This window comes from Topomyia yanbarensis, chromosome 2 (assembly GCF_030247195.1).
Source record: "Topomyia yanbarensis strain Yona2022 chromosome 2, ASM3024719v1, whole genome shotgun sequence".
Classification (NCBI taxonomy): Eukaryota; Metazoa; Arthropoda; class Insecta; order Diptera; family Culicidae; genus Topomyia; species Topomyia yanbarensis.
The window spans coordinates 6102372-6124763 of NC_080671.1; the positions used below are offsets into that span (position 1 = coordinate 6102372).

General features: G+C 39.6%; 1 protein-coding gene across 5 annotated transcripts in view; it reads left to right on the forward strand.

The window, feature by feature from the left end:
• Positions 1–22392, forward strand: part of LOC131684289 (proton-coupled amino acid transporter-like protein CG1139) — a 63492-nt gene that overhangs the window by 32094 nt on the left and 9006 nt on the right. Inside the window, exon 1 of one of the 5 annotated variants that reach the window (XM_058967011.1) lies at positions 15523–15721. The exons of the other annotated variants lie outside the window; for them this stretch is intronic. Within the exon in view, the coding sequence (XP_058822994.1) occupies positions 15674–15721 (48 nt within the window). The 5' untranslated portion in view covers positions 15523–15673. Of the gene's footprint in view, positions 1–15522; positions 15722–22392 lie in introns of those variants that run through there. 5 annotated transcript variants of the gene reach the window in all.

The following is a 22392-nucleotide window of genomic DNA, read 5'->3' on the forward strand; positions in this document are numbered from 1 at the left end:
GAGCGCTTGGCCACTGGATGCCTAGACCTGTCGTCGTGCCCACCCCCAGCGGTAGCAGTGATCAAAAGCAGCACTCATCGCAGCGCATTGTCAACATGCCTGATTGCTACTGCTGTTCTTTACGGTCCCGACGTTCGACGGGAGAATGAACTCGCTCTAGGAATGATATTCTGTAAATAGTCGAGGATGACGTCATTCGTAGAAGCGTAGTGTGCTGGGTGCTCAAATCTGTCGTACTAGACGCTATAGGCACGATGTTACTTGTCTGGCAAAAGAGCAACAACTGATTCAAACAGGCACGCGGCACATTTATTTACAACTTTTCGTGTTCGTTTGAGTCACTAAGGTGCTCCCTATTGACGGCTCTGCCGGGGATATATAGATTGACTGATGTATGGTAGTTTTCACGTTTTCTGAGATCTATTCATTTTTGCTTGTTTTTCAATAGTGTGCTATTGATATACGAAAACACTATAGCAATAAAACATAATTTCAGTTAATTCCGAATTTTTGGTGATAACCAGACGGAAATCCGTTCATAAATAACAAAGTTATTGGCGTGAGTGTGACGCAAAACCGTGACATCGTTTAATTTTAGATTTTAGAATGACACCCTGCCCCAGATAGTGCAGTAAGACATTTTCAATGTCAAAAATAAAAATTCTCCATGTTTTGACAAATAAAATGGTATGTAACCTTAATCAATTACTGACAAATGAGGCAAATGTACTTCCCAATAAGTCATACGTTAGGAGATATAGGAGTACATATTTAAAAGTGTATTTTGCTAAGTAATAAAAATTAATATATGAGTTGAGCTTGCCTCCACAAGGGTTAAGGATTAATGGATGGATGAATTATGAACAGATTAAAATGAAAGTTCGCTAGAATATAAGAATAGGAATTCGCGAATGATAAACATTGTCACAATATTATAGCGGATTTTTTACGTGGTGCTACACCGACGTAGTGTAAAAAAGTGATTACGTCCATGTTTAAATCTCGGGTGGGTTTTCGAAAGGCCGTAAGCGACAAAAGTAAACTAAGTAAGTTATCTACACTGCACCACTCTTTCCTAACCTTACTACTACCAAATTATTGATTAAATTAAAAAACGCCGTACATGTTTTATCGACCATATTTTTTCAAACAACGTATACGTGCTTTTGATTTCCCACGGTCGTATAAACATAAATATTAGACAAGTTGTAAGCGACATTTTTAGGTCATTTTTACAGCTAAAGGGAGCTATGTCCGACTTTTTTAAATGAATGTCATTTCACTAACGTCCTTGAAAAATTTATTATTCTCGTAATTGTTTTTCGAATAAAAACATGTAAGGCTTTTGCATAGGAATAATTACCATTCCTTTCCAACCGAAAATGTTAGTGTATTGGTTCGCCAAAATTTCACATCAACCGTAAAGCAAGGAAAAAACCATAGACGATTTAAAACAGTTCAGTTCCTAAATAAGAATTGAAAAAATTTTCGCCATACTTCAAACTTAATTTTCTCTGTTCGAGCAAAATTTCAATAGTTCATTTTGAAAACCCATCCTAGAAATGAGCATAGCACCGAAAACACCATATATTATAATATCTAATTTAATAATCTTTTTGGTTTGTCTGTTTCCAGTGATTTCTGAAAAAAACGCCAGTCTATGCAGATTTTTTTTCTCGTTCCGCTCGGCATTTTTCTTTTTTTTCTATACATCTTCTTAAATTTGTATGCTTCGAAAAATATCTGATTCGAGATTTCGAAAAAGTTATCTTTGAAAAAATCATGGAAATGCTTTTTTCCGTCTCCTCTTCTTAGCTCCTAGATAAATTTTCTAAAAATTTACAACATTTACAGAATGTACATTTAGAACCTAACACATAGGAGCGTCAAACAGGTATGGAAAGGCACGGACGAACGTGTTCGTGGACTCGAAAAACTTGACATCTCAATCTTTTGGTTACCATTTATCTGTGTGTCATTCCAAGCAAATACGAGATCTATCAAGGCTCTCGTTCGAGAAGGATTCGAAGAATAATATTCCTCGAGTAGAATATTGTTGATAGGTTGCGTGCTCGATTGAAGTGAGACTGACCAATATATGGTAAACGAAAAAAATGAGATGTCGAGTCCTTATACAATTTTTAACAATTACTTGACTAAATGTCTGTGTGCATAAATAGAGATTTTTTATATGTGCCACATACAGAAGTTTATTGTCTTAATTTGGTCGGTGTTAAGTCAGACCGGACTAAGTCGCAAAACATCAAAAAATGAAATAATGATAGCACTGGATAAAGAATTTTCTCAGCTACATTCGACTTTTGCCAGATTTGAAATATGTAACAATAAACACGAATTATGGCAAAAATAAATTTTCAATTATAACGTAAAGGATGCTGCGATTCAATCCTTAAACTCGTTTTTCTTGAAATCAATATATTGTCACTTAGTCCGGTCTGATTTAACACCGACCATTTTGATTTTTTGTTATTTGCTTATTAGTTCAGCTATGATAAAGAACTGACACTAATGCTATGGCTGGCTCACCTGCGCTATTTAGTATGAGGTTAACTTACTGTAAAGTACACAACATATTTTCTAAAGAAAATTTAATCACAAAATGGCAGCTATTTAGCATTTTCCCACCAGGGTTTTTTTCCGAATGGAACCACGGATGAAAATCCATCTCCCGCAATTTTTGACCTATTGCTTAAAATTAAAGCTTTTCTGGTCCTCTAGAACAATAACAACGGACGTTTCTCGATATAATGATTTTTTTGTTTCGATTATCGGATTTGAAAAATTTCTAACCTTATGTGCGGGGTTTGAAATCGATGCCATAGGTGAGCTGTGTATAAGGCAATCAAGTTACCAACAACACTATGCCCACACCCTTTTTCAATGAATTGATTTTTCACGAAATGGTGCTGTTTTGAAAACATTATTTGTTAATGATTTAAATAAAATCTGAACATTTACATATACAACACGTTCTGCAGAATTCTGTTCAAGGCATAAAATTTACCAGGAAGTGAAGGTACATTAGCTAAACCCAACTTCAGCTATGATCACCACTCCATATTACGATACTCTATTCTTGCTGTGAGCACAGTAAAACAGTCATGCAGTTCGTGTGAAACCGCGATAAAAGTGATGGTGTAAAAGAATCACATAAAAGCGTGAAGAAAAAAAACAAGCTTTTTCGCTATATGACGACGCGTTCTGCAATCCCATTGTGAGTCATTTGATATACTCGATCGTGGCGGAAATATGAAGCCAAGCGGTCTGAATATTGTTTGTAGCAAATAATGAACGACATTAACGAATCGATCAATACATGCTCCTGGATTTTTCACGGTTACTGATACGATTTGTAAAACGATGCTTTATAATGCGATAGTGTTTAGTTATTAAGTTTAGTTATTTATTAATCATCGGACATTATAGTCTAAATGATTTGGGTGGGAAAAAGTTCGTTTGAGTTGGCCTCCCCTATCAAAGATTCGTAAAAACCACTATTTTTTCGAATGTAAAATGTGCAAAATCAAATAAAATTACATGCCAGGTTGGCCCAGAGCTTGGGGCTAATAATGAATGTTATATTAATCGAAATACGGTTCCTCAACGAGGCTAGCAGATTAAATAAGGTACTTTCGAAATCGAAAGATTTTCATGTCAGTTTAATTAGAACTGCTAATAGCGAATACTCGTCTGCCACAGACACTTTCCAGACTGTACGGAGTCATAATCTGAGCTTTAAGGGAGCTCGGATTCTTGGGTCTTTGCTCCTAGAATTATTTATGTAATTTATTTATTTATTATTATCTTCAACCGTTGCCGTACAGATTACACTTAATTCTATTTTTAAAGCCTTAAATATTTTAATTGCTATCTTACGACTAGATTCAGTAGTATGGAGGAGAACTTTGGATTTGCTACAACATCTACCTACATATTATTCTGGCCATATGCCATACGGTGCCTAGGAATCCACAGAAGTGAACTATTCTTTATATCATGAAGAGGAACAAAAAAATCCTTAGAAGAATGTCGGGACAGACAATATTGTTCGACTATACATCAAATCTGTATATTCTTTATTAGAAAGCACAGCGAGATTCCAGCGTTTGCAATTCTAGCAATATGTATCTTTTATTACACATCAGGAGATGGATAAATGGCCTTGTATGAAGCCCGTACTTGTACAGCATACTCCAAGATGATCTGGACCAGTGCGTAGTAGATAGATTACAGTACGTAAAAATCCACAAAATCTACAGTGTTTCGTTTGAGAAAGTCCAATGTTGCAAAAGCCTTCGCCTTTGTTGCTGTGATATGGTCGGCAAAACAAAGTTTTCGGTCGAATAACACTCCCAAGTCACGGATAGAATTCACCTTCCGATGACACAGGCTGAAGGGTATATTCGCAACGCTTTAGAATTGTTGAGCGGCCAAAACTTATCACCTTACATTTATCGAATTTGATCTGCATACCATTCAGTGAGCTCCACTCCTCAACATATAAGGTTGAGACAATTGAACGAAGGATTTTTAGATTATCAGCGTAGAGTAGTTTTCCAGATTTGCAGAGGTGGGTAAGAAAACCAACCGGTACGTACATACACTGGTATTGTTCTCAAAATCGCAACACGTGTAAACGAGTGATGCACATCGTATTCGGTTTGGATTTCGTTCACACGGTAAACGAAAGAAAAACCTCCACCGACTCTCAGTTTATAAAACCAAACCGAGCCACTCAGCACCGTTTACATGTGTGTACGAATTTCAACTTGTGTTGATGTATTCTCAGCAGCGGTTTCGGTTTGGCTTTAGAAAACCGAGCCTGGTTTTTCTGTACACGGTGCTTCGGTTGAAAGAAGAAGCAGTAAATTCGTCTGCAGTGCTGCCGAATAGACAACTGAATTGAGTTCAATTAGTTGTTGAGAGTCAATGAGGTAATATCGAAATGGCTGGTTCCGAGCAGTTGTTAAAAGTTCAACAATTGTTCAAATTGAAATTAAAGATAACAATGAAATCAGCAATGTCAATAAAATAACAAAAACAATAAAATCAATTAAATTAATGAAATCAATCAATGTAATTAAATCGATTAAACATGACTTGAATCACTTGAAACTTCACATTAACACGCACATTAATGCATTCAAAGTAGCCTGTATTTATATCGCCAATAGTCGTATCAATGAGATCTAATCCACGTCTGGTTGCGCTGGTTAGACGATTCTCGAATAATCTCGAGCACACACTCGCATTTTGTATACATATATTCTAATTATTACTGCTACGGCGCATCGTATTGATACATATATCCTATCACAGAGGCAATTGCGTGTATGTGTGTGTTATTTACACATGTTAAGCAACTCAGACGCAAGTGGGGGGAAACTCACGATTAGGTTCTTATTTACTGAGTGCTGATAATACGTATTTCTGTTATTTTTGCTGTTACTGTACATCGTTTTGAAACATTTTGAAGGTTTGGTCGCGAACATTCGAGTTTAGAGAAAACTACCACTAAATTATTCAATTACAAAAAAACTTAATTCATTGAGAACAGCAACCAACTAACGAATAGCAAAAACACTTTCATTTTATAGATCGCCATTAAAAACTAAGTTTCTTTAAGGAATAAATATTTCCGGCGATACCAGTCGATGTGTGTATGTAAATCTACTGCAGAACATTTAAATTTTTAAAAAATGTTGCGCAATAATTTGAATAAAAATAATTTGTTCACATTGTGTCCAATCACGAAGTTGTCTGTCTCATTACAACAAAACATGTAAAGCGACCTTCAATCATTAATGTGGATATTGGTCCACAATATAACCATGCTAGTTGTTAAATCATCATGAATAGGCCGCCATTTTGAATTTCTAATTTACGACGCAATTCAAGTTTCGTTTCCTTGGAAATATATGCCTATTTAAATATGCATGCTTTTAAATGCTAAATCGTCGTGAAAATAACACCATATTGGGATGCAAAATGACGACGAATAACAATTTTTAATCTCTACACAACTTTTTGATATCAAAAATACCCTTGTTTCATGATATTTTTACCATTAAAACGTTATTGAATACCAGTAGTATTGAATATAGCTCGCCATTTCAGATTTTAAATGGCGGCAGGCATCAATTTGCGATCTTTTGACATATTTCTTATATTTGTAATGTCCATGTTGCGTGATTCTAGATGACAGAATATATTGAATATACCGTCATCTTAAATTTTGATCTGCTATCATAGCTATAGCGGAGGTTATTAAATTTCCTTTTACTTTCGATTTTTGGGCAGTTTCCCATACCAAACATACCCATATTGCAAACTTCCTGATGATAAATCATTATGAAAATGTCGCAATATTGAGTTAAGGAACGCCATCCATGACCACGAACATAATTTATTTGAACAGAAATATGTCTGAAGACATTTTTTCAATTACCGAAAAGATACCTTATATTATAAAGAAATTTGTTTAGAATTCTTAATAAAAATACTAGCAGCACTAGCACAGCCGATGAACATCAACCCGAATACACAACCGCAACACACCCGAAGTTTGGTTTCGTTATTCTCGTGTTTCCTTCCCATACTCGTAAACCGGTAAACGAAAATCAAAACCAAACCGCGGTGCTGTGTAAACGAAACTCGGTTTGGTTTTCGTGTCTCGTATAAACACAACCAGCGATAAGACCGCACACAATGTAAAGGAAACATAAACACTTGAGAAAATTTGGTTTACCGTACCGGTACTCAACCGGTATTTTCCCACCTCTGCAGATTTGGTGCGGCTGCAGCGATCGTTGATGAATAAAAGAAAGATAAGTGACCCTAGGTGACTTCCTTGAGGGATGGCGTTTCAAATGCGAGGGTTGGCGTTTCAAATGCGATGTAGCGTGTGGTGTTAACGAAAGTTCGAATAGGTAAGAATGCCATTTGGTTATCCAGGAAGGAAATCCTAGTCGCTGTTGCATACCTGCTGCATATTGCCACATACCAGCAATATCTAATGCAAGTGCAAATCCGTGCTGACGTTCATCAATAATGTTGGGAGATGCAGCGTACATCGCAGTATAAACCAACATTTCCAGAACATTAGCCAGATAGTTTAGTAGTAAGATTTCTCTATTGTTTACGATATGGTGTGCGTTTCCAGCTTTACGAATAGGAACTATCATAGCTTCTTTCCACACACTTGGGAAAGCATTTTTCGTGATTGAGCACTTAAAAATTATGCTTACTGATGCAGAAAGTTCTCGGGCATAATGTTTTATAAACGCAGGAAGCAAATAATCCAGACTTGGCCATTTCAAAGGGTCAACGCTAGACAGAGCGCTGAATACATCGGCATCATTTACGTTAGGATGAGAGAGACTGATATAATACGTTGGCAATGTTTCAAGGTATTGGATCGAGCCCTCCTAAGCTGGTAAATACATCCCGGAAGTGACACGTTTTTAGGAACATTACAGCGAAAAAACTCATATATGGTCTCGTAGAACGTCGTAACTGTCTAATCTTGGCTTCACCATTGGTCTTTGGGATTTCATCAAGGTTGCAGGTAGTTAAAGTTGAGGTCGTCATTTGTTGTTGCATCAAAAACATTACAGACGCGTCTTCAGAACGTGTATTAAATCTTAAACCGAAGGGTTTATGGCGAGGGTTGTTAATGATCGAACTATCAACCGAAGGGTTATATCGAGGGTCCGTCCATTCACGTTGCTAAGCGATCAGATTTGATACAAGCAGCCGGCGATCAACGTTTCTGTGATAGCCGGCTCTTGTTTCGATGTTGCATCTTCAGGATGATTGGTTAGTAATCGGAGTTGAGGAAGATTGTAATCACTTATAACAAATAAAATGTCTCGTCAACCATGCTTTGGACCACAGAGGAGTAAATGTTGTACACGGTCAGGATCGCTGCTCTGCTTAAGACAAATGAAGCAAACATATAATCGATCGACCTGACTGTGAAACGGGTACGACAACCTGTTCCAAATATTCTCATCTAGGCATTTTTGGTACTGTCCCAGTTAATTTTTTCTTTTTCGCAAAAAGAAAACCACATCCGCAAAGAATTACGATCGCTTCTATAAATTGTGTAGTTTGTCATAAGCTCGGAGTTAAATATATCATCGCGTGGCCAAGTTTCGGTGGGTGGGAACAATCGTGTCGTAGTCGCAGGAGGTGAAAAGCAGCAAAAAGTTTTTGTTCCCATTCTACGAATGTTCTGGTAGTAGACGGACCCGGTGATATACTGAAAACCAAAAGGATGATCATTAAAACCAAAATACGCATCTGAGTTGGGAAGTTTGGAAGATCTCTTCACGAACCTCCGAATGCAAGAGATGGAGTCATTTAAGTTCTACTTCAAAGAGGAATGTCATTTTTATTCTACTTCAAAATTTCATTTTCTTTTGCAGGGGTAGTCGTGTTACGTAACGAATCGTTTAATCGACCACTACATACGAAATGTTATCTTTCGGAATGCATACTCGTGAGGAATGACTGTCTGGAACGACAACTTGAAGAATACGTAATTTGCTCAATTGTTTGAGGACCGTACTGGCGTTGGTGTCTACTGTCGCAAAATTAGATCAGATCAATCCCATTCGCTTGGTAACTATTGCACAGTAATTCAAGTGGAAATCGTCGCGATTCTGTGTAGCGTACAATCGCCACTACAACAGAGAATTTGCGATAAAAGAATTTATTTTTGCTCTGACTGTCGGGTTGTTCTAGAAGAATTTAGAAATTGCATGGCGAACTCAAATCAATGAACTCAGTGTTTAAAATAGTATCTATTTTTACTGGGTACTTGGTCATTCTGGCATAACTGTAATTGATTTGTAGGATGAATAGATTAGGGCAGCCGCTGGTTCAGAACTAGTTTTTTCAGTTTCGATTAATTGGATAAATAGCAAGATTCACTCCTGGGCTGCATCGGAACATACTAACATAGCTTGCGAACTTGCGCTCAAACAAAAACTTTTTTGCCGAATGTAAGTTCGAAAATGTCAAAGAATTTATTAGATAATTGCGGTATTTTGATCAGCACATTGAAAACTCAATTATCACATGGGTACTTTTCAGCGTGCTGAGTATTATTCGTGAGATCTTTGTGAATCCGCTTACGAAACGTTATATCATTTAACATGTAACGGCCCTGCAGTAGTCGCGTGTTCGGAATTTTGATTCTCTATACAGAAACGAACTTTTGTACAGGGAGCTTAAAGTCAAGGCTATGTTATTGTTTCTAAGTGTTACAAAGAGCTATAGGCTTCATCAGTATGCTATATAATTCCTTCCGGATTTATAAATCCAGGCTGTTTACTGTTTTGTGTTGTGCACAACTTTCCGATTTATACGGGCAACGTGCCAATCGGGCCGATATGTTCTGAATCTTAATTTAGTTGTTAATTCCGACATCAGAATACAGGATTCGAACCTTGGTTCGATTCCCAACCACGCACATAATGATAGACATTTTTCTAACCTGAAAAAGAGGCGAATGATCCTAATATTAAACCTGTATATTAAAAAAACAAAAGTTCCATTTTCGAAATCGCATTTACTTCGGCAATCTATCTCGGTACTAGCTTTTGCATATTTATTAATCAGCTGCGATTTCAAGGTTGAACGGCCCAATCAAATGTATGCTCCAAATACTGTTTGGAATTTGTGATGACGTGTTACTTTGAAATGCGATTTAACATTTTCGCAGTTAATTAATGCGGACATTCGGGTGATTATGCTTCCATTGCGACATGTGTAACCTAAAAAAAATTCTCAGCCTTGAGACACGCGACTCTAATTTCTTCTTATCAGCCGGGCCGACGGTTTTAGTAATTAAAGGAGATTTGTGGGCTGGTGTGCTGAGACAATGCAATGGAACGAATATCATTTTTATGTTGACTGAATCGCATTTATTTTGTTTTGTTCTAATGGACTTGTGTTCGATGATTTACGCGACGCGACTCGAGCAGCACTTTAAAGCTCTCACCCATGAGATGTACATACCCTTTTTTCTTCCTCACCGATGTCACTGGACATATATGTCCCACGATACAGTATTTTCAATATTCTTACAGTATTGTCCGTACTTTTCCAAAGAAGATGCTACGATTATTTTTCGCCCCAGCAAGATTCGTAGCGCTATTTGGCGCACGATTTGTCGCAATGTATTTCTTATGGGGTGTATGACACTTTAATAAAAGGTGGTGCAATTTTGTGTAAAAACCTTACTGTAAATAAAACATGCGAAAGCCTGAAATTTTTAACGCACAGTTTCAGTCGGTTTTATTGACAAATACTGTTCAAGTAAATAGTTAGCACACATTAAACTTGGGTAATGCATATTTTTCGATGTTTTTTTCGAGAGTTGTCCTACTGGAGCTGTAGAGCTAGGTTCTCGGAAGGGTTCCCCGTCAGAATCACATACTACAATTTGCAGACGAGACAGGCAATGTCGCCCACTAAAACACTGCTTTAGGCCCATTGTAGCGGGCCGTGATTCTGAATGTGATATTCAAGGGCTCGAGCATTTGTACGTTAACGTGTTCGATCGCGTGTGCGTTTGTATGTCGCGTGTGCTAACGTGAATGTAACTTCGTGTGTATAAATTCTATTTTATAACCGATGCTTTTCGCATATTCGCCTGTGTTCTTTGGATAATCGTGCGCGGACCGTGAATCTAATACTTTATTTTTGGTGTATGGTTCAGATGCTAAAAGAAAGTGAGATCTTCCATATCACTAGAGTTCCCGGTGATGTCGCCATGGAACGTGTTGTCTAGTGGATATGAGCCTTATCTTTTGATTGGTCCTACTGAATGTATGAATCTAAGTTATTAGGACAGAGAGTAATGGTTTCCGGACGTGACGCGCGAAAACGGACGTTTGAGACAGCGTTTGAAACTTCGTGAGTGCTAAAACGTTCTCCTTATTACCGGGGTGTTACTAAGTTTGCGCGATCGTAGGTTTGCGTTGTTAATCGCGAAGGGCCTAAGTGTTCGTATGTTAACGCGTTTGTCACGTGTGCTCGCGTTCATGTGACTTCGCGTGTGCAAAAATGGATTTTGTAACCGTGTGGCCATTGCTATATACGCGTGCGTTCTTGGATGGTCACGCGGACCCTCATTCTGATAGTTAGTTTTCGGTGTACAATTCACATTCTGACAGGGAGTAAGTTACCCCATATCACTAGAGTCCTCGGCAGGGATGCATGAAGCACAGCACGAGAGCCTAACACGAGCTGAGCGGCCGCTTTGAACGAACCAAAAGCAATAAGCACTGACACTGACATCGCTCGTGCTAGGTAACCTTCGTGCTCGAGCTGTAGGATTCGAAGAGCTAGCACATCGAGTTAGCACGATAAGCTAGCCCCATGGGCTAACTCGGTAAGCTGGCACGAGCAAGCTCGGTGAACTAACTCAGTGAGCTAGCACGAGTTAACTCAATGAGCTGGCATGGTAAGCTTGTCCGATGAGCTAGAACGGTGCAGTAGTGTAAGCTATGGAACCAAAGAATAGGACAAAGCAAGAAATATGCGTTGGTGAATGTGCGACAGGTTGCTGAAAAAACGATGCAGGCGCAGGCATCATTACTCACACTAACGCGTTGTTTTTTATTCTGCTTTGCTATAGCTCCATGCAGCGTGCTAGCTATCACCGTGCTAGCGAGAGCTCTCGCTCATCGCTGCTCGTGCTACTTGCTAACTCTAGCTCATCGGAAACCAGCGCATGCACTAGCTCAATGAATTTAGCTCTAACACATTATGAGTCAGTGCACAGCAATAGGACACGGAGCAGCACCGTTCTTGTGCATGCCTGGTCCTCGGTCATGTCGCCATTTAACGTCGTGTCCAGTGGATATGAGAGCTTTCTTTTTTTAATTGGTCCAATTGAAGGCATGGACCTAGTCTGCTGATATCAAGGATAGAAACATCCGGAAGTGATTGATTCATGATCGTGCGACCGCGGGAGTTTTTAGGTTCACGCTTGAGACCGCGTTTGAAAATTTATAAAAGCTGAGACATTCACTTTATCACCGGGATGTTATCATGTTTACGAGATCGCGGGTGTAGGTGCCGTGGATGGTCAGGAAGGGCTCAAGCATATTAACGTGTATTAACGTGTTCGACACGTGTATGTGACTTCGCGTGTATAATTTCTATTTTGTAATGATGTAGCGTGTATTCTTCTTTGATCGCGCGCCAACCGTGAATCTGATGCTTAAATTTTAGATGGTAGAAGAGTCCGTTTCCTATATCACTAGAGTTCCAGGTCATGTCACTATGGAACGTGTTGTTTAGTGAATATGATCGTCACTTTTTTATTGGTTCAACTGAAGACATTAGTCCAGACTGCTAGGACCGAGGTAACACTTCCGGACGTGACCATTTCATGATCGCGCGAGTGGTGGGTTAATGTTTGAGACCGCGTTTGGAAGTTTAAAGATGCTACGTTTACTTAACTACCGGTTTTTTTTCATGTAGGCGAAATCGCGGGCGTAAGTATGTGTAGATTATTGCAATTGCATGGTCGCGTTTGTGGCCAGGTTTGTGTTATCGCGAAGGCCACGAGCGTTTCTACCTATATGAGTATAGATAGCGTATAGTAGAGATATACTAATAAAAGGAATCATAACATGCCGAATAAAGAAAAAAAGATGTTAAGAGCTTGATTCTATCATTTACGCCAGTTCTGCATCCATTCCCTGACCCAACTGCCACAAATCCTCAGACGAACACATACATAGATAGACATACATAACAATTGTACATTAGTACGAAAAACTACGATTATGACAAAGCGACAATTAATAGATTGCTACTTATGTATTTATTAAATTAATTTAATTATTAAGTTAATTTATTTAGTATATGCACGATGACGAATTCGACCGATAAATGAGCCCCGTCCAGGAATACCGCCATCAAATTGTGGCACAATAATTGCAAACACAGAACACGGCAAAAGTCAATGCACGACGACCCGCCAGTCGGCCACATCATCGCGCACAGACCAGTGGTTGAGCGTATGTATGCGCAGGTGCAGAGTATGAAGAAACATAGAACATAAAAAGCGCATAAGCCCTCCCGGTCTCCTCGATGCACCACTATCGAGGCGTAATGCAATAACCATCTTAAAGTAGTTGTTCTTTAGCGCTGATACATGCAATATGCCTGATGATGTTTGCAATACCGTCAAACCCCTCAACCTTTGGGAGGGGGGTAATGCACATTTTTCGACGTTTTGAGCATTTATTATCAAATGCGCCAATTCGATTCGTCGCATCAAAATGATTGAATGGCTCGTTTCCAATGAAACGTACAATATTATATGAACAATTGTCCAAATAATATCGTACGCACCACGGATAACACAGCGAGGCTTTCAGGTGGCGCAGTGATCGACACTATGGCGTTGAAGCGCAACTTTCAATTCATGTGTAGCTAATGGTTAAGTAGATGGCAGTAGTGAGCCGCTGGTTTCTAACCTACGACGAAAGTTTACTAAGGTCATTTTATTTTAGCTTAAACGCGGACAAGCTTCAATTCTCGTACTGATCCAGGTATTCGAACATTGACCCTCTGAACGTCGTTGTTATTGTTGAATCCGCATCCCACCAGCCCAGATAAAATGATTGCGGTCACAAAACATACACAAACATTGACAAAGCTTCCCGAATTACCGGCAGTTGCCGCCTGCATTGTCCCTATCTTCGGTACATGATGCCGGTACGTGATGTGACGTTGTTTCACGTTTCCTTTTCGCATTTCTACGTGTATAACTGCCTGTAGTAGGAGTTCGCCGGTTCCTATCTGTACCAATGGAATTTTCCACTGTGCTCAGTAAAGACCGAAGATTATATTTATTGTAATTCTTCGACTTTGTCTCGTTCGTGTCTTCTTTTTTGGATGCTCTTTGCGGGGATGCTGACAGCATTTGGATTCGAGACAATGGAAAGTTTTCGTTCGATCCCATCTCTCAATGATGTGGATTAAACGGGCTTCATTAGAATGTCAACCTGGGTTAGTCTAGACGTTGTCCCGATTTGATTGCGAGTTTCCAAATTGTCTAACTGCTTTCATATTCTAGCACAGACAACAGCCGTCCAGGTTAGAACAAAATTTATTTAAACTTCTGTAAAAGCTTTTGAAGCAGGAATGGTACATTACTGCCATCTATTAAACAGTTTGATAGCTACTTAAGACCGATCGTTGCGCTATCTAAAAATGATTGCTTAAGGGGACCTCCTGGATTCCACGGAAAAACGAAAAGACATACGAATTTCTGCATTTGATCTTTTATTCTAATGTGAAATGAACATAATTTATTAAAATGGATAAAATTTCCTATGATTTATACCTAATTTGAATAAATTTTGATGAAAAAAAAAATTTTATACACGTTAAAGAAAAAAAGTGAAATTTGTCTCTTGTTTTTTTTTGCTGTAATCTCGTTTAAGAATTATAAATATTAATTTTTTATGCCAATGGTAGGTATAAGTCAGACAAAAAAGTATATACTTTCAAAAAAAAAGTTGAATAAAGGAAATCAGATCAATAGAACAAGACCTGTTCTTGACTTTAGCAAGAAAAACTTGGTTTCGAGAAAAACGCAATTTTGAAGCCGCTATTTTGAATTAAAAAAATGAATTTACTGAAATAGGAATTCATAACAGTTCAGTCTTTTAATTTTTGTTTTGCTGATTTTCAGTGAAGCCAATTGTTTAGTCGAAAAAAACCTTCAATCTATAGAATTCGATTACTGAAATAATCAGGAAAAGAAGAACAATTTGGATGAGTTTCGGAAAATCAATGCCAAATTTTAAAATTTCAGTGAATTTTTTTTGCTGGTAGTTTTACTGATATTCGGTGATCAAAGTATAGTGTGTGTGGCTGAGATAGGCCCAAAACCACCAGATTGAACAGTTTAAAATTAGCAAAGATTTTCTAATCAATCGGTATTTATTAATCTTGTCTGAGCCTGTAGCTAGTATTATAGAACAGGCGATTATAACATGCATATTTTGTATAATAATAACTTTTTGATAACTCGACGTTATAGACGCAAAGCTTTTACCTGGTACTACACTTAGCCAAAGTACACAAGTTAACGATTTTCCGGCTATGAGATTGTTTTGGGTTATTCTTGATTACAATGAATCTTACAGATAATCAAAAACTCAACACAATTCAGAATACGACCGACACTTATCTAAGTAAACAGAGTACCATCAGGGCCAAGTAACGTGATTTACTCATACCGTAACAACGCACGCGATCGATTTTTTTACTCGAACACATAACAGGCGACAACAACCCTTATCAAACCAGACAAGACTACTGGTTTCGTCCTGTGCTTTCGCCGTGCCGCGCCGGGGCAGAGGCTTTTGTAAACAAAATCTCCTCTGTGTAGTGTTTACATTTTCCTTTCGATCAGCTGAAATGGTGCTTCGATCGCTCCAGGAGCACTGAACGATCAGTATCGGCTGATCGGTCACTACGAGAACATCGAAGTTCAGGAGACAGTTTATTGTGAATTACTGTTGTTTGCGTTGTAGGAACTCTGTACTTTTTGTGTGTTCTGATAGGATTCCTGTCATCAACCTTAACGAGGCAGTGAATCGGTGCAATAGTTATGGTTCTAGCGGTAGTGTTGACAATACTGAAGAATGCAGGCGGATCGGTAAATTGAATTGGTTGTTTTAGTGTTTTGGTTTGGTTGGTTGGTTGCACTCGAGGTGTTTGATGTAAATAATCGTTTTGTTTTGCTTGATAAGCTTTTTATGCAGCCTGCAAATGTGTTTATGTTAGTTTATTTTTCGAAACAGTGGTTACCAGTGGTTGTCAGTGATAATTACAGGAAGTTCTATTGGCACCAGCCGTTTTCTTTTCAACGGGAGATTCATACATGTCTTATCTGCAATCGATATCAACTACAAATGGGTATCGGATGTAAACTGACTTATTGATACACTATTGTATTATAGCGAAGTCAATGTATCCATGTGAGTGATCAAACATAAAGATCACAAGGACAGACCAAGCTTCGTAAAACACTCTTTATTTATATTAGAATGTATATTAGATATATCAGAATCCTATAAAAAATTCTCACCCGAAAAAGACGACAAGGATCAGAAACCTCTAGTATAAAAATCGGTTAAAAAATAATTCATTCGCAGAAATCTGTATATATCGGTATTCATTCAAGATTGGAAGTTGGCTATAAAACTATAAGAACCGGTTACGCTTTTGTCCGGTTTATATACTGCAGAGTGCAGGTCTTTGGCACGGCTTTTTCTTCGGAGAGCTCCAGTCCGATTTTTACACTTGAAGTTTATGTCCGTTTTCTGCATTCTTCTAATATAGAGTGCGCGACAAAATAGAGTGTACACAAAACTACATTTTCTTGTTTTTTTTTTCCTTTGACTGACTAATAGTGAGCCAGTTTTCCAATTAGCAAGGGACTGGATGATATGAAACATTTATTATTAAGAGCCATAGCAATTTAGGCAATATAAGGAGGTTAAGGAAGTTTGGAAAGGCATGAAATAGGGTCATATGTGCAAGCTTAGTTTCCCAACGACTTAACCATTTTGTCTGCTGCTGCAGGAATGTGTTGTCATTTTTATCAAATCACTAATCACCTGATTCTGCGGCGTGCCCGAATGTAGTGAGGTAACTTAGGACATGGGTGTTGTTACTCGGAAACATCTAGGAATCTTTACCGTTTCCACGCTCGGTATGATCTTTAACCACAAGTACCATTTTCGCAGTAACTCTTCAATCTTCTCATCCCATCCGATTCCCGATCTCCAGATCTTCTGCAATAGTACCTTCAGGTAGATTAGTAGGTGCCCGATCTAGCCCAATGGATCGTATAGCATCATGAGCGTGCGCAAGACTTCTCGTTTCGTCGGCTGTCGTGAGGCTGTTAGCAATTCAGGATCGTGTTGAGAAGATAGACGAAATGTGAATGTGTCGGACGATGTGCACCAATACATTCCCAAAACCTTTTCATTTGATATTCCGGTTCCAACGTCCAGATTTTTCTCTCCTGTTTCCGCTTCTTGTAACGCTTCAAGCACTGAAGGTGAGCTTGAAACCCAGTTTCTCATCTCAAATCCTCCGAAACTGTGAATTTGTTTTACATCTCGAGCGAGTTGAATCGCTTCACTTTCCGTTTCAACACTCGTTAGCATGTCGTCGACATAGTGCCTTCGAACGATCGCGTCGACTGCAACGGGATGCTGCGTTTCGTACTCCATAGCATTCATATTCTTAATATACTGCGCACTACTCGGCGAACAACAGGCGCCGAATGTCATGACACGCAACAGGAACACACTGGGCTCGGTTTTTGACTTGTCGTCTTTCCAGAAAAATCGCTGACATTGCTGATCCTCCTCCCGAATAAGGATCTGGTGGTACATTTCACGGATGTCCCCACTGATACCGACTCGGAATTCTCTAAACATGTGCAAGACTAACAGAAGCGATGTTAGCTGGTCTGGACCAACCAGCAGCATAGAATTTAATGAGATACCGTAAGCAGTTGCTGCTGCATCCCAAACAATGCGGATCTTACCCGGTTTGTTCGGATTAAATACGGGAAAGGTTGGTAAATACCAGACACGCGAATGTGGAATGGCAAGCTCTGCGGCGGATAGCTTCCGGATGTAGTTTTTGTCTATGTACTCTTGAATTTTGTTGTCTAATACCCTTGCTAAAGACTCATTTTTCGCTAATCTCTGCTCCAAGCATTTCCATCTCCTCAATGCCATTGGTTTGCTATCTGGTAGTCTAACGTTCTCATACCTCCACAGGAGTCCTGTCTCGAAACGACCTTCATTTTCACACGACAGGTTTTTTAGTAAGTCCAGAGCTCGTTGGTTTTCGCCAGATAGTAACATCTTGGTAGACTCTCGCACACCCATGCTATCCAGTGAAAAGTAGTTTTTTATGGCCTTGTGAAGTTCATCGTCGGCTTCACAAGCGCACTTATGCGCACGAATAGAATGGTGGTTCACGAAGGGGTTGGAAATGTGATTTTCGTTGAAATTTCCGTACACTGTCCATCCGAGTCGTGTTTTGACTGCTACCGGTTGATTATGTGTACCCTCTCGGCTCTTCATTACGTGACCGAGGCTGGTATGGTCCAGGCCAATGAGAATTCGAGGGATTGCATGACGGTACGTTGTTATCGGCAACCCTTGAAGATGTTCGTACTTCTGCACTAGTTCCTCCATAACCATCGTTTGATGAGGCAGCTTCAGCTCCTTTACGGTGCGTACACCAGCAAGTCGGTACTTAGTGGTTGAGTTTGCAGTGGATGAAATGCTTAGGTCAACTTTACGAGATCCTTCCTCAAACCGTCGCGTTCCCCCCGTCCACTCGAGACAAAGCGGTTGCAGGGGTCCTTCAAGCCCTAAATGACTGGCCAGGTCCTCTTCGATTAGGGTTAACTCAGAGCCATCGTCTAGAAAGGCGTATGTCTCGATTTCCGTGCTCGGCCCATACAGGGTGACTGGAACAATCCGAAACAGGACATTATTAGTATGTACTTGATGTAGGTTGCAGGTTTGCGAAAGTGAATCGTTTGGTGAAGGGTGTGTTTGACCTGTTGCTTGACTAGGATTGTGCAGAAGTGGGTGATGTTTATATTTGCAGCCATCATACCCGCACTCTCTCTGTAGCCGGCAGCTACCATTGTGACGGCGAAGGCACCTTTTGCACAGATGTTGCTCTTTCACTACCGCCCACTTCGAGTCATGGCTAAGCTCGCCGAAAACCTTGCATTTCACGATGGATGTGCAACTCTCTTTGCACACCCGACATTGTTGTAGGTCACTAGTGGAGTGGGACTGCTGGTGTTTCAACTTAACGGAAGATGCCTGCGATGACGACCGGCTATTGTCGTGAAGGTTTACACACCGGTGATCTTTCTTGATGCCACGAGATCTTGGATAACTAGCCGGGGTGACCAGCACAGAACTAGCGTCTTCCGCTGTCGAGTACAACCACGCACTGAAGTCGGATAGCTTAGGACACCGCAAGCTTCTGGCAAACTTTGCCCAGTCTAGTTTCAGACTAGATGGAAGCTTTTCAATAAGCTCGTACCGGAGGGCGGCATTGTACAAGAACTCTTCTACTTCACATGCTTCAATCGTGGCGCACAGATTTTCAACTGCCAGCGCGAAATTAACGATGGTATCAAGTTGTTCGATATCTGGAGGTGGCAATACTCGGATTTTGTTTGTAATTGCGTGGATGATTGCTTCTGGTTTCCCAAATAGCATTTTTAGCGTCGACATTACACCTGTAACGTTTGATGGATGTAGAAGCCGACAACGTATCGCGTTTAACGCCTGACCTTTAAGACTCTTTCTCAAGCGCAAAATGTTTTCTTCGTTAGTGTTGCATCCGTCACAGCATATACTGTTTCCCCTTTGCGCAACGATAATTGAGCGGTGTCGCACTGCACTGTTCGTGTATCAGCGTAGCTGTATTAATGTATTAATAATGATGTGACTTATTTTCCTTCCTGCTAGCATATAAATTTGCGCTGCAAAGCAGTAACATCATCAATTCAGTTTCAACCACGAAGCAGCAGCAACCTAATAAAGGAGTAAATTAGTGTCATCGAAACAAGGTTTTTCATTTAGTTTTTATACGCCACCAGTCAGCGTCATTCGTTTGAGCATCGCCGGAACGGTCCTCAAGTGGCCATTGCGATTGCTCTCAACCATACAGTCCACCCGGAAGGAAAAAGAACCCCAGCTGAAGAACGCGAAGAATCCAGAGAATTTCTTTGTAGTGACTCAGCCCTCCACGTTCCACTAACGTTCCTCCAGTCGGAACAGTTAGAAAATCCGCACATTTGAGTAGATGAGTTGAAAATTGAGAAGAATAGCGGCCATTCCTCGGGGTCCCCGCTAAATTCTGGTAGATCTCTAGGAACAACTTGTCTTGCGGCGAGTTGACTTCGGTTTAAAACAAAACCATCTGTCTCAGATAGAGCGGTCTTCTGTCCTAACCTTCCTTGATCTTGTCGATCATTAGGTGTAGATCGTTGACCAGGAATAAAAGGATCGTCGTTGGTGACGCTCCTGTTACCTTGGGGTGTGGTTACTGTATAAGAATGGCTTTGATTCCGCGAGATGGCCGCTGTTCCTTGAATGTCAACTTTCCGTTGATCGTGGAACGAATATCGCTCTTTCTTATTTTCGCTCGTAACACCCGCAGGGCTTTGGCATCTTTTCACGTCCTGGATGCTATCCTTGGCATCGACAATTCGGTCCCATTATCGCTTGCACCTGATGAAGCGTCGGCTGCTTCCAAAAGGACACTGAACTTTTTGTCCTGATATTGCTGCTCCAATTGTTCTTCTACTTCAAATCTACGCAAGGCAAACTTCTCCCTAAGTTTCCTTTCTTCTTCTAGTTTGAGCAGCTTCAGCTCCAGTTTCAGCTTACTAGATCGACGTGAGGATTGTGAAATCGCCTTGTTTGTTGCAGGATCGTATGTTACGGGTTATCGTTTGTTCAGGTCTGCTTTATCGGCGTTTTCACATTGTCCACAGCTCCAATCTCTTTCAGCCACTCCGCCGGTCACTTCCACACACATAAAGTGAAACCATCTATCACAAGTATCGCATTGAACCATGTCGCTAGTATTCGGTTCTCTGCACAGATCGCAATCACCTTGCGGATTCTTTCTTCCGAGTTGCTTCGAATTTGCATTTTTCGAGCTTGTGCTAGGCATACTGATAAACGAGATTTTTATATTGTTGGCGCTCCAACAAACAGTAGACCGAGAATTTTCCGTGTTCGTATAACTTTATTGAAGAAATAAAAATCTCCTGAAATAGGACAGCTTTGAGTTCAGTGTTGTTCGTTCATGCTTAGACTTACGTTTAGTAATCCTCGGTCACCTTTCTCTTCCCGATTTTCTTCTGCCTATATTTGCACTATCTACCAATATGCGGATTCGGAGCAGATGGATCTGCGGTCTAGCTACCTAATCTAACCGTAGTTTAATTAGGTTTTAATTCAGTTAATAATTAATAATTTTAGTTACCTTTAAGGCTCGGTAGTGACAATAATTCAATAACTTAATTATTAATTTAATCCAATTAATATCTTGAAGAATGTGGTAATTTTATAATTTTAAGATTGTCTTACGATCAAGCCGTGCACGTTTTTTAATCGCTTTGATGACAATTTGCCTCTGTCAACTATCACGACTGTCATACGATGTCGTCACAGGGTTGCAGCCTTTGGGTGTTACCTTTTCAATTTTTATCAGGGTGCGTGTTGCTCGAAATGGCGCAGGTAATAATTGTAGTAAAAACCGTCGGCTTTCGATATGTACTGGAAAATTAGTACAAAGTGTTGTAATGACGTCGTAATAAACGAAAGAGAAAGCAAACAAAGAGAGGCTCTCAATGTTACTTACGTCCTATTGAAAATTTTCTCTAGATTTTCTGCATTCTAATATAGAGTGCGCGACAAAATAGAGTACACAAAACTACATTTTCTTGTTTTTTTCCTTTGACTGACTAATAGTGAGCCAGTTTTCCAATTAGCAAGGGACTGGATGATATGAAACATTTATTATTAAGAGCCATAGCAATTTAGGCAGAATAAGGAGGTTAGGGACCATTCATAAATTACGTAACGCAAAAATTGCCTAAAATTGACTCCCCCTCCCCCTATGTAACAAATTGTCACAAATTTTTCCATCCCCCCTCTCCTGTTACGTAACAAATTCCAAGAAAAAAATTTTTTTTCTTCGATGAAAACATGTTACGTAACGATCTAGTAAACACCCCCTCCCCCTATGTCACAACTTGTCGTACCCCCTCCCCCCTAAAAGCGTTACGTAATTTATGAATGGTCCCTTAAGGAAGGAAGTTTGGAAAAGCATGAAATGGGGTCATATGTGCAAGCTTAGTTTCCCAACGACTTAACCATTTTGTCTCCTGCTGCAGGAATGTGTTCTCATTTTTATCAAATCACCAATCACCTGATTCTGCGGCGTGCCCGAATGTAGTGTGGTAACTTAGAGCTTTATGCTATCGGAACTGTAGTTACCGTAAACCGGGGTGACTTTGATCATCGGGGTGACTTTGATCACTCGAAACTTTTTTCGTAGAACACTTATTAGACCAGAATAGTCTACCGAATTATTTTAATTTGAAATGATTTTTACTCTAAACTTATAAAATACAGAATTGTTATACTTTTTGAGTATATTGTTCGGTTTTTGGGTACAAAAACTACAAAACACCGAAATTTAACTTTACTTTATTTTTATGAAGCTTCGTAAAGTGTCTATTTTTTATAAAATAAA